The 13,265-nt window shown below is 40.2% G+C and overlaps 1 protein-coding gene across 1 annotated transcript in view; it reads left to right on the top strand.

Moving 5' to 3' along the window:
• dph6 (diphthamine biosynthesis 6) overlaps window positions 1-13,265 on the top strand; it is a 118,933-nt gene that overhangs the window by 67,858 nt on the left and 37,810 nt on the right. The window contains exons 11-12 of the mRNA XM_072457998.1: window positions 1,613-1,742; window positions 2,984-3,176. Of these exons, the coding sequence (XP_072314099.1) occupies window positions 1,613-1,742; window positions 2,984-3,176 (323 nt within the window). The remainder of the gene's footprint in view (window positions 1-1,612; window positions 1,743-2,983; window positions 3,177-13,265) is intronic.

Genomic DNA, 13,265 nt, shown 5'->3' with positions numbered 1-13,265 from the left:
AAGGCTTTTTTTTGTCCCTTGGGTGTCTTCTTTTTCCTCGTTGGCTCGGCGAACATGTGGAGGAGTGGTTGTCTGACATGTCATTTCTTATTCAGAAGTACTATCACACAAAAAGCGTACATGTCAAAATCCCCATCTATTCAACCCTGGCCACCAAGCAAGGACAAATTCTTCAAATATTTTCTTTTGTAAAATACATAGTTCAGTCATGTTGGGTGTTTTTTTTTTGTTTTTGCCCCCAAGATTTTGTATTTATTTATTTCTTTTTCCAGCGCAAGTCACTCTATTTTTTTTTTTCATCTTTCTTTTTGACGAGGAGAAAGAAGGGTAAGAGATGAAAAGCATATTTAATGTTTAGCTGCGCAGGGGGAAAAAAAACCTTCAGAGTTGAGACAATATTAAACAAGTTAATATTTAATGGCCAGGCCCTTTGTATGAGGATCGAAGTATAGTCTGGGAGAAGAGAAGGAGGGAAAAACAAACTTGGAAGAATGTTTGGAAATGCCGAACAGAGAAAAGGAGCGAGCTTTGAGGCCCTGTTCAGGTGTTTGCCTCCAAAGTCTACGATCTGCATAAGATGAAAGCCTGAATGCACTGGGCATGAGGGACAAACAGCAGAAATACTTCAGAGTACTTGAAGACAGGGCAGTGTCACTTTGAATGAGCTTCGCAACATAAAAGTCAAATAAAGTAGATCTTTAAATGGGTGAGATCTAAATGCAGTCAGTAAAGGTGCACTATTTATCTTGGTACAACGTCATAATAACTACACTTTCATTGGCCTTAGTAAAGCATGAATAAAGACTCAATTCATAATGAACAAATAGTTAACAAGGAATAATTCTGTCTTAGTAATGACTTAATTAAGCCAAGCCAATGTATTTGTAAAGCACTTGGTAGCACTGAGAAATACTTCACAATGCAAAAAAAAAACACCCAGTATACAGATATCAACAAGATGCATCGCTCAACAGTATTCCTATAAAATATGTTGACAAAACGCTACTACTTTTAGAAGTTTCACTGTCTTGAACAGATTTTTTGCAAGAAAGATCTGACATCACTGCTTAATTACAGCTGAAAAGTTTTTCAAACCAAATAACGTTGAGCTTTTGAGTAATCTAACTGTTATTTATATAAAATACGCAATTTTCTGAGATAAAAAGCACATGAATTGTATTTATTTATTTATTAACCTTTATTTAGCCAGGAAAGTCCCCTTGAGATTTAGTATCAGGGGAGTCCTGGCCCCAGAGGGGAGGAGCTTATTGTACAGGTTTCTCTGACTTCTCATCTCAGAAACCCTGAGGACCACATGAACACAGCATCATTCTTTTGGCGATGTTATTGCGTTGCTTTGAATCTTCAACAGTTTTGTGTTAAACTTGTGTTGGTACGTGCAGCAATCAGGCCAAATCAGATCTGTGTTAAGGCGCCCCCGCTCATTGTGACAATACATGTTTATTAAGGTATTTTGAACAATAAGAACACTTCTCTTGCAAAATAATAAAACAATTCTCCATTTAAAATCATGCAATTAATATAGTTTAGTGCTTTTAGGTTCTTTCTGGACACTGTTCCATGAAACACTGTGTCTTCTCTCCACGTTCAGGTGAGCTGGGCAGTAAAGGCTGGCAGATGAAAGACATTGTCCTGGTCCATCTGTATGTCAAGAACATGGAGCACTTTGCTGAAATCAACACCATCTACAAGAAGCACTTTGGAATGAACCCACCAGCCAGGTAAAGTGTTCAATAAGCTTTGTTCAGGTGAAGTCAGAATTGGTTTGTTTTCTGTTCAAATGCAGATGTTTGGATCTGGTTTATGGTTAATATCTACATGAAACAAAAAAACTGACCAAAAGTACATTGTTTTCAGTATTTTTATGTAAGCAGAAGTATTGTTGTTCCCTTTTCTGAGATTCAGAGGCAGTTTGTGCAGCTGGGGAAAAATGTCTTATGCACCTGTAGCATCAGCACAGGAGCTCCACAGGGCTGTGTACTTTCTCCCCTGCTCTTCTCTCTGTACACAAACTGCTGCACCTCCAGCCATGACTCTGTAAAACTGATCAAGTTTGCGGACTACACCACCCTCATCGAGCTCATCTTGGACGGGGATGAGTCTGCCTACAGGAGGGAGGTGGATGTGCTGGTGTCCTGGTGAAGTGGTAACAACCTGGAGTTCAACGCCCAGAAGACAGTGGAGATGATCATGGACTTCAGGAAAGTCACAGCCCCCCAGGCCCCCCTCACCTTGACAGACCCATGACCACCGTGGACTCCTTCCTCTGCATCATCATCACCCAGGACCTCAAGTGGGAGCAATCAGCTCCCTCTTCAAGAAGGCCCAGCAGAGGATGTACTTCCAGCTGAGGAAAGCCAAGCTGCCAGTGCAGATGATGGTGCAGTTCTACACGGCCATCACTGAGTCCATCCTCACCTCCTCCATCACTGTGTGGTACACTGGAGCCACAGCCAGGGACAAACAGAGACTACAGCGCATTGTGCCTCTGCTGAGAAGGTGATCAGCTGCAGACTTCCATTTCTGCAGGACCTGTGCGTCTATACGTCCCTCAGACAGGAGGCTACGGTCCATCCGGACCAGAACCTGTTGCCACAAGAACAGTTTCTTTCCCTCTGCACTCATGAACACTTAACACCTGCCACTTTAACTATTATTCAAACCAATAACTATTCATTGCACTGGTCATTTCTACTATTCTGACCATCTGTAAATCTGTAAAGTCGTTTTTATTTAATTTTTAGATTAAAAAAATTATATATGCTCTTTTTGATATATTTTGCTACTATTATTATTCCTTGTTGTATGTTGCACCTTAATGCCTAAGCAAGTTCAGTGGCGATGGCAATAAACCCCTTTCTGATTTTGATTCTGATATGGAATATATTCTGTTGCATTTTTACCTGACATTTAAATACATGTGTACATGTGTAATTTACTGGACCTTTTCTCTCTTGTCCAGAGTGTGTCTGCAGGCCCCTCTGTGGGCCGCTCAGCTGCTGCAGATGGACTGCCTGCTCCATGCTTGGAGCCCGTCTCCAGTGGGTCTTGAGGAGCAGGAGGAGGGCTGCGACCTCCGCCGAGAGGCTCTGCACGTCCAGAGCCTGTCGCACTGGGCCCCTGCCAACATCGGGCCCTACAGCCAGGCCTACAGGGTGAGTGTGGAGCTTAGTGATGAGGCTGACAGAATAGTCCAATCCTCAAAGTATGAGCTAATCAGGAAACTATGTGTATGTAATTATTTGTTATTTGCTGTTGATCTGCTCTAGTTCAAGGCTGGTTGTAGTCCGGGCCCCAGACAATGGCCCGCCGAAAAATCTGGCTTCATTGAAAATATAACTGAATGGCCCTGGGTCAGACAATAGAGAAGATGAACACACACCTTTTGGCCCATTTTAAGACATTTTTAAAAGATGCAACTGTATTTGGATTGCTCTTCAGCCTTTTTATAATGAAAACACATCAAGGTAGCTCTTGAAACTGGTATTGATCGATTATAATTATATTACATCACTGACAATACGTTTTAATATTATAAGATTATACATAATACACCTCTACTACTACTAATACTAGACCTCTGCTCCAGATGGAACCAGCTGGAACATGGAAACTAGCACCATTTGCAAGTTATGTTTATCCACTTGGAAAGGTTTTTTAAATAAAATGGCAGTGAAGTTTGGTTTGTGCCACAATGTTTCTGTGGTCAACATTCCGTATGATGAGTCACAGCTGATACCTGGGGTGTGGTCACAATACTAGTTTTCAAATATATATATATATCACTTTGAATGGGAAACTGGAAGTTGAAACCCTTGACTTGATCAAGACCATTCTAAAACTATTCAGGAAAGCTTAATCATTGTTTTTCAGGGTCTATACAAATGAGAGTATCTAGTATTGATACTACTGTATTATTGATAGTATCTCAGTTTTTGACAACCCTAATCTGTGGCAGAATGTCTCGTAAAACATTTAAACATATATATTTCTTACTTCTCCCCCCTTCTAAAATAGCCAAAACTATTGACCCTTTCAAATGCTCTGATCTGAATGTTCAAAAATCTGGAATGGAGGCGACTGGAGGCAAAATGAATGTTTTCAATGATTAGCTGACATCAGATCTAAATGCAATGCTTTTAAGTCTTTATATCAAGTAAGCTACAATTTAGAATGTCCAGGGAAGTAATGCAAGTAATTTTCTATTCCAAATGGTGGGTATAATACGGTTTTCAAGCCTTAAAGGTGGGATGGACGATTTTTTTCAGCAATTTTTTTATCATATTTCCTCGTGGCGTGGATAAATCATTTGTCCTGCCACGTATCAATCATAAAACGCACCTACCGCTCACCTGCAGCCGCGTCAGGCTCGTCCCCACGTTTCCACGTGCCTAAGCGCATGGATCTATCATAATATAGTTCCCTCAGTGTACGGGGCAAAATGAAGACGGAGAAAGACAGTTTGAGCTGACGCAGAAGTGGACAGAAATCTACGGGAGACGAGCGATGCGATGCGCTCCGTTGCGCTAATAAACAAACGCACGTGTGTGTTGTATCAGTCCGCAAGGGGGAGGGCGCATGCGCACTTCCGCCTGCGTTCTCAAATCGCCGAAAAATCGTCCATACCGCCTTTAAATTTGCATTTGCGTTTAATTTGTGGTAAAGTGTAATATACCTGTAAAACTCTTATCGGCTCAACATTTCTATCTTTGTCCAGTAAAACCTAAAACCTGGATTTGGCCTTCATCAAAAATGCCTAATGTCGCTGACAAGGGTCGCCCACCTGTTTAGGGCTCAGAGTTGTTGGAAGGCTAATAATAATTTGCCATTGTGATTGTGAATTAACATAATTTTGTATACAGCTGTGCTGTGTTAGGGCCAAATGAAAGATAGGTCTATCTGTAAATGAGAACATTTGTGTTTCTTTGTCAAAAAGTGACATTTACCTTCAAATCAACAAGGGTAACGTGCAAAAGAACAATGTGAAAATCACAACTCTGCAATGTCAGTTTAAAACGTGAACCACATTTCTATCAAAGCACACAAATGCACATGGGAATCATTACAATCTGTATGAGTGAACAAATCAAACACGTGCCAATAATATATAATAATAAGTATAATATATAATCCACAGACAGGGAAGGTATGTGGAAGAATTGAAGGTGGATGATTCACATGGCTCAATCTCATTCAAATCATGAAACCTTCTGGAAAACTCTGTTACCAGTAATTACCTGGCAGTACTTGTCAGCAGCTTTGTTAAAGGCCACAGAGGCTGTTGCTCTTTCAGTCATTACTGTTTGCACAGAAGGGAAATGTTGGACACATTTTCTTTGTAAATGAGATGAGAAAATTCTCATTTTAGCTGTAAAGGTGTTTACAGCACTTATCATGCCTGTGACAGTCTTACCATTTCCCTGCAGTTCAGTCTTCAAATAGACCAGTTTTGTTGTAATGTCTGTCAAAAAGGCAAGGTCAAGAATCCCCTTGTCCAGAAGTGATGCATCTTCTCTGGATTCCATTATCTCAGAACCAGAAAATGTTTCACAGTCCGTCCTCTGAGCCATCTAATTTCTGTATGTAATAACAGGTCACTGTATTCCATGGACAGCTCCTCCACAAACATCTTAAATGTCCCGTGTTGCTTGGCTTTGGAGCGGATTCTATCGAGCATAAGACTGCTGCTTAGCCAAAGCCGCTTGGAAAGTCAAAGTGCGCTGCCGATGGGGACGTTTGTGTAGAAGCTGAGGTGTGTGTGGTAACCTAATGTCTTTCCACATTATATTGCTTTGGTATCGCCATTGTAGATCCACAAATGAGCCAACGTTAAATGTGTTTAAAACAGCTCTGACTTGTGCTTTTAATCCACCTTGATATTCTGAGACTAATTCCAATTCCTCCATTAACATCCCGTAATGTTCCACTTCAGGTTTGCCTCCATTTCAGAATTGATTATGTTTTAAAGGGTGTATAAAGTGCACACCCAGCATTGAACTCGCACTTCAGGACAAAGGCTCCTTGTGATTCCTCGGCTCTTATAGTTTCTGATTACACTCTGCCTGTCCGTCACATCTTTGTTTACTCTCCTCTTCTCTGTTCTGGAGTTTGTGGCCACAGTTCGGCGTTGTGCTTGTTCTTTTTGCTCCTTTCGGTGTTTACTCCTACACAAGAAACCCTAGTTACCAGCACAAGGCTATCCCTGCTTGTTTGTAAAGATCCTCTCACTTTTGTTTCAGTGAGAATGCAGAATTTCAAAGCGGTGGTTGGCAATTGCATGCTCAGCTGGATGTTCTGTTTACCCGGCGTGTATTATACAGGATTAGGCCTGTCAAGGTACTGTCAACAAGGATAGTGTCCGTCTCCTGGGCCAAATCCCGTCATGAGTGAGAACATGTGTGGATTAGCCGCCGCTCTGACAATGTTGCTCAATGCTGTGTGTTCAAATGCTCGGACGGTTCGGATTCCTAAGATGTTTTGTGGGTCAGTGGTCTGAATCGATGGACAAAGACTTCAGAATTACACTGCGCTATTTTTAGACTTGTTCACTCTCTGTCTCGTTTATAATTTGGTAGAACTCTAACAAATGAATAATGAATGCATAATATTCATATAGACATAAAAGATGCTTAACTTTGCATTATCCACTCCAAACCCAATGGTGGTACACTACCATGGCAGCCACAGTTGCCCTGAGGCAGATCGACAGAAGCGAGGCTGTGAATCTGCACCATCGGCCCCTCCGACCACCACCAACCATTCACACACCCACCAAGTTCATGCTAGGCAATGTAGGTGAAGTCTCTTGCCTACGGACACAACAAAAGATGTAGGTGCAGATAAAGCCATTTGCAATGAAAGCTCACAGATTATGGGAAAAATTCTGGGCTGTAGAAACTAGAACTTAGAACTGTTGTACGACCATGGACGAGCTGCGATTAAATCAAGTGTGTCTGAAGTTTGGGAAGAGTGAGTCCTCTTCTCACCGTATCCGCGATCAATCCCTGTCAAACATGTGGCCGACAGTCAACACAAACATGTGACCGACATATTTTCGGTTGAAGCCGATGCACAAACCCAGACACAGACTCACGGACCGATCGCTTTATGTCTCACTGTCAGAAGTAGGGCTCAGTCTGTAATTTTCATCAGCGTTTAATTTGCCCAATATTAGTTGTTTTCCAATGAATGATCATCGAGACATTAAATTGGCCTCCCCTGTGGTTACGTCTAATTCCTCATCAATGTAATCATCTTTCATAAAGCCATTTCATCATTTAATAAACAATATGCCTCCCAGTGTGACTGCTGCTCCGTCACAACACACTGCCTTCATTTCATCACACAAAGATGAACACTTCTTATCTATGATTTATACATAGTAGCACAATTAGCCCCATGCTGTGACTGCAAATAGCACAATGATGTGATTTGAATGGGGATTTGACTGTTGAAGTGTGCTGGACCTTTGCTGTTATTTGAGATGTAAACGCAATGTGACCCGGGGTTCACTGAATAGCTCATTTAAGATTAATTACCAGTAAATTGAGACTTCATGCTCATTTTAATTTTAATTTAGGGCTTTAACATGACTAATAAGTTACACAACTATAATTCAGGTTTACATTCAATGAAATAAACTGAATAACAGTAATTCAAATTCTATTCTTGAAAGGTGCACTAAATAATGTTTCTGGTAGCATTTAAGGAGATAGTTTTTGTGTCCGTGTGTCACCTGCTGTTGTGTATGTCTCAGGTGCTGTGGTCTCAATCATCCTCAAATTCGACATTGTAAGTTACATTTGACCAAACAAAGACCACCATAAATTCAGATTTCTTTGTGATCATACACAAAACAAGGTTAATGGGACCTCTATGGTGGGATGGGGAAATTGTGTGTGGCATTGGGGGTTACATTATCTCAAAAGATTGTTCAATCTACAAATCTACAAACAATCTGTTCAATTGTTCAAATAAGTAAGAAATTGTTGCATAAAAGGTTAGTTTATAAGCCTTTTGCCAATCTTGTTCATTCCCAAAATTTGCTTTCCCATGTGAAATTTTCAAAATATTTCAGGAAAATTACTGGGAATTTTCACCCCCTCGCTGCCTTAATGTTATTACATTTAATGTTTGATATTAGTATTTTTATGTAGCTCTGAAGAATCATACCTGTGTAGTTTAACAACAAATTTTAACAAAAGGTCTTAATATTCAATGAACGACAAAAAACCCTATTTTGTTGATTAATACCACCAATTAAAAGAAGTGATCATTTACATTTGCTATCCAGTTTGTCTTTATCCCTGTGTAAGCCATTGTTATGGACATGGACACTAACACTCATGCCTGTTCCTGGGCCGTCCCCTTCATCCATCTGGAGCCCTGTCATGTCTCGCGCCCCTCCTCTTGGGAAACGCTGCGCCGACACATGCAGATCCCCCTTGATTTAAAGTATTAGTTAACCTTTCTGATGTCAACGCGGGGGGCTCGTGTGATTGTATGTAAATGTGAGATGTGGGAGGAGTGTGAGTTCTAGCCAGTGTCTTCATTTATGTGAGTTTTGACATGAGTGATGTGGGCGGGATGTTGTAGATGTCCAGTACACCAACGATTTTTTTAATTTAATTTTTGTTTAGTTTTAATGGACAATGACCAATATTTACAGGTGTCATATTTTGCTGTTTTGCATTTACTTAGTATTGAACTACACTGCCTGTCCATAAAAATAAAAATAACACACTCTAATTTTGTAGGACCGCCTTTAGCTTTGAGTACTGCACAGATTTGCTGTGGTATTGTTTCAATAAGCTTCTGCAATGTCAAAGGATTTATATAATGGCAGTGTGGCATTATTCCTCACACAGATCTTGTATTGATGAAGGAGAGAGTGACCACTGCACAAAGCCTTCTCCAGCTTGTGTGTTTGTTACGGCCCACATGGTTAGTTTCTATGTGAATTCACCTGGTAACATTGAGTTATATGGACAATATGGAGTTTAGTGGAGTAGCTCTAAAGACACCATCCACTATATTATCAACTATTTACATCCCTCAAAACATGATATGTTTTAACTGTGGTAGTTGTGTTTTTTTTTATATTCTGTATAATACAGGGCTATTCAACTTAAGGGCTGGGGGCCAAATCAGGCCCTCCAAGTGATGAATCCGGCCCATGACCCTGCTTCCAAATATTAAAAAAGAAAAAGAAAAATACTAGTTTAATTCTGGGTAAGCACTAGTTAAGACCTGATTTGCTCTTTGTTTAGTTCTTGTTTAATTCTGCTTTAGACCTGTTTTGATCCTGGGTTAGTCATACCTGGTTGGTACTAGTCTAGTCCTAGTTCAATTCTGGTTCAGTCCTGGATGGGCAATTTTGCAAAGCAGTGTTTGTTATTTCTCACACAAATCAAATCTATCAGCAGTAATTTTATTGTATTAACTCAATTGGGGATATTTAGTTGTAGTAGTAGTGTGTTAAGGACCTGGCATGCTAAAAATCTGGCCCTTGGTAAAATGAAGTTGAATCGCTGTAGTATAATGTATCCACTAGTTAGCTCAGCTCCTCTCAAACTCCCTCCTTACCTCTTCGCTCTCGCCTCCAGCGTGGGGATATTATAGGCACATTACCGCACGCATGCCCTCCTCTTTTATCAGGCGCTTTCTGGAGTCACGTTAATAGAGTAGAAAATTGAAACGTTTATGAAGTATGGGCTGTGTTTATGACAAAATCCATACAGAATGACAGAAGCAGGAAAGGGTTAAGATACTGACAGGCGCCGTCTTTGAGATGCATTACTTTTGTAGTTCTACAATAATTAGTACATTTTTAGACATTTTCTTTAGTTAAATTAAGCTTTATGGCTTTTATCTATGGGTGAGGATATATTTCATCAATTTAAATAACACATTCATTGTCGTTAATATATTGTTTCTGACGTTGAAATGGGGAAAGTGGAGATAATTAAGTTTAAGCTTTTCATAATTGATTTATTTGACCTGTATATATTTTGCGGAAAATTGGAACTTTTACCTCACAGCTAGATAATCCCATGTTCGATTCCTTGGTAAGTACCTGGAAAAAGCATAATAGGTCATACGTGCGTTGGGCTATTACCCTTTCTTAAGATTGGGCACATCATAAACTTTCAAGCCTTTTTGTATCCTATGTTGTTCAGGGAATTCCTAGTTTCCTGTTTCTTCTTGACCTCTTTCCTTGGACTTGCACTGCCATGTTTCTGCTGTAATTGGACGTATGAAGAGGTGACTAACCGGTTTGCGCGGCTGCTGCCTGCTGATGTGAGCGTTTTGGAGTGAGCATGACTCTTCTCTCTACCTGTCGCGTTGGGTTTAGTCAGTGCTGCATACTGTTAATGCTGTTAGCTCACGGGTGGCCACTGACTCAGCCCAACCTTTGAACTCGCGTTGTAATGGTACGTCCAAAGTTCATCCCACTGTTAAAGACATTTAGGTAATTGGCTTTTTGTAGCTTTTGCCCTTTTGCTATCAAGTTGAATTTGTCATAAATACATTGTAGTGTTTGGTTTGCAGTGTTGCACTGAATAGTTTGTCGTCTTCAAAACCGAGGATTCAAAACTAGGAAGTGGTGGTCAAAAATGTGATGGTGCAAATTGGCAGCCACATCTTTGTTTGTCCCAGGTCTGCTTTGGTTAATGAACAAGTTGAAAACCAGAAATGCCTAGTATTTAAAAATATTTTAATTTAAGGCAATATGCCGCATGATATACCATAAAATTGACTTAGGACCAAAAAAAAGCGCTACTGAGGTAAATACAAGCCACACCAACTATGTTTACAAAGATTATAGGCCACACATGTCTATAAGCCGCAGAGATATTTACACAGAAAGATATCTTTTGACCCACAGGTCCCGCAGGTCGGGTTGTGGTGGATCTAACCCAAATACTGAACAGACACAAAACAAAAAATATACAGAAGACGAGAGAAAAAACAGAAGATTTTGTACAAATGTATACATACCTAAAATGGTTGGCGATCCCGCTCATAGTAATAATACATGTTTTCAAGGTATTTTGGAGTAATTATTGAGTAAAGTTCGACTACAATGCCATAGTGCACCTTTAACTTTTGCCAAATGCTATTGTCAATCCCACTTCCCTCTTCTTTCCTTTTACCCTTCACTTTTTTTGACAATCTAAAAAAAAAAGACAAAAAATAGCACAAAAATCCAATGCAAATCCCATCGCGGGCCTCCCTCGCAATATCGACTGTCACTCACAATTAGGCCAATGAGGCGAGGATGTTAGCGCTAGCCAGCAAAACCCCGGGCTAGCTAACCGCACAATCTGATCAACCGCTATAATTTAGGCCCACAAATATCCCTGGGGTGAGCCACTTTACCTTAACAGGAAAGAGAAGATGTTTAACAAGCGCGCATGGCTGATAGCTTCCCCATTCACAAAGCGCTAGGCTATTGTGCGCGTCGAGGTAAATGCTAGCTCCGGAGGGAACGGGCCGCATTCATTTACAAGAGATCCAGGGGAGAAGGAGCCTAATGCTGGGAAATAGAACATCATGAGGCTGTTTTGAAGTGTGTTAAATGATGATGTTGAGGGGGAAAGAGCCACTTGGGTGAAAAGTGAATAGGAATAAGTAAAAAGGCTGCAATGGGTTTGTTTTAGGTTTGTCATAGAGGTGGGAAATATATCGAAGAATGTGTAATATCGTGATTGTGGTTTTAGGGATGTGCAAAATTAGAATGTTAAGTGTAATTTCTATGATTCAAGCTATTAAAAATGAGCTAAAAAAAAAAGACAGAAGCGTTGTAAAGAGTAAAGTGATATTTCTGTTCTTTTGTGGTTGGTTCTTTTAATCCCAGTTTTGCGCTTAATTTGAACCTCAACAAAGACATTTACAGACCTATTTCAACACATTTGTTATTGAGATTATATGAATTTGAATATCGAGATATGTTCCAATTTTTCCATGATCTCGAAATGCAAACTATCATCATAGGTCTGGATACCATTTGATTTAACGATTCCTGCTTTTCGATACCGATACCTGAATGGTTCTTTAGTGTAAATCAATGGCCAATATTATGCAAAAGAAAGTTTTTTTATCATGTTATACAGTAAATATGGTAAATCCTTGTAAATTGGCTCATTGATAAGGGATAACTTAAATCCTAAACATTAACTTTTATTACTTGAAATATAATTAGTTTTTATTCAGGACCAAAACTTTCATGCAAATATTGACAAAAAATATGAGCTGCCAAATTTCCATGTCCTCCTTGCATACGTGTACCAGCCTGCCCTGGCTCCCGTTAGCAGACGTTTTGTTTTCACTGAATAGGGTTGCTTCCTCTTCATAATAGCCTGGGTTTAGCGCGGTGACTATAGCCGCTTTTGTGCTGGGACCCTTTGACTGACAGCCTCCCCTCCGAGTCTCCAAGGGCTTTACGCATCTGAGGCCGCGGACAAGAGGTCAACTGTGCTCACTTGAACCGGACACACCAGAAACAAGCCCCATCAAACCACCGCCGCTGCCGCTAAGACCGCAGCTCAAAGGCACAATGTCGGGGGAAGCACGCCTCGGGTCAAAGCCATTACTGCGGCGATAGGAGCAGGACAGGCAAAGGTTGGAGAGGTAGCAGACTGGTAGCAGGTACATTTACAAAAAGCATGCATACTGGATAGCTTGAAGGGTAAATGATAAAACCAAGTTAACGTGATTATATTTAAGGTTCTCTTCTCTATTTATTAGCTTATGAATAAAAGTATATGACAACTCGTTTGTGGGTGCTCAAACTCAGAAAGCTTCTACTTCATTCATGTCACTTGACCGTTCCTTTGATTTTAGTGTCGTTTTTGTACCTGTTCTGTGTATCGTAAAACATCGTTCTTTACCACGATTTGCAACGGGCTGTGCTTTAACATTTAATTGTAGAAAGCGCAATATGCCAATAATGGCAATAATTAATTCATATTAATAATTTTGTTCAGATATGGGGGTAAAATTAAGTGCAGAGACATGTTCAACACACAGACTAAAAACAGTTCAAATCTTTGACAAGAGGATTTGCACAGACTAGAATGACCTGAGGCTGAATTACATTACATGAGGTCAAAGTGGTAAACAGACATTTTCACAGACCTGGATGAATCTAATGGGACAACAAACACAGACGGCATTTGAAATGATTACAATTAACCCGAGATCCCTAGTTAAAACTAAACACAGAAGGGCCCAACGTTAAC

The sequence above is a fragment of the Eucyclogobius newberryi genome, unplaced genomic scaffold (genome assembly GCF_026437365.1).
Source record: "Eucyclogobius newberryi isolate DKJ021-1_F unplaced genomic scaffold, fEucNew1.0.hap1 SCAF_21, whole genome shotgun sequence".
In the NCBI taxonomy this organism is placed as follows: Eukaryota; Metazoa; Chordata; class Actinopteri; order Gobiiformes; family Gobiidae; genus Eucyclogobius; species Eucyclogobius newberryi.
Note: the sequence above shows the minus strand (reverse complement) of the source record. Positions and strands in the feature narration are given on the sequence as shown.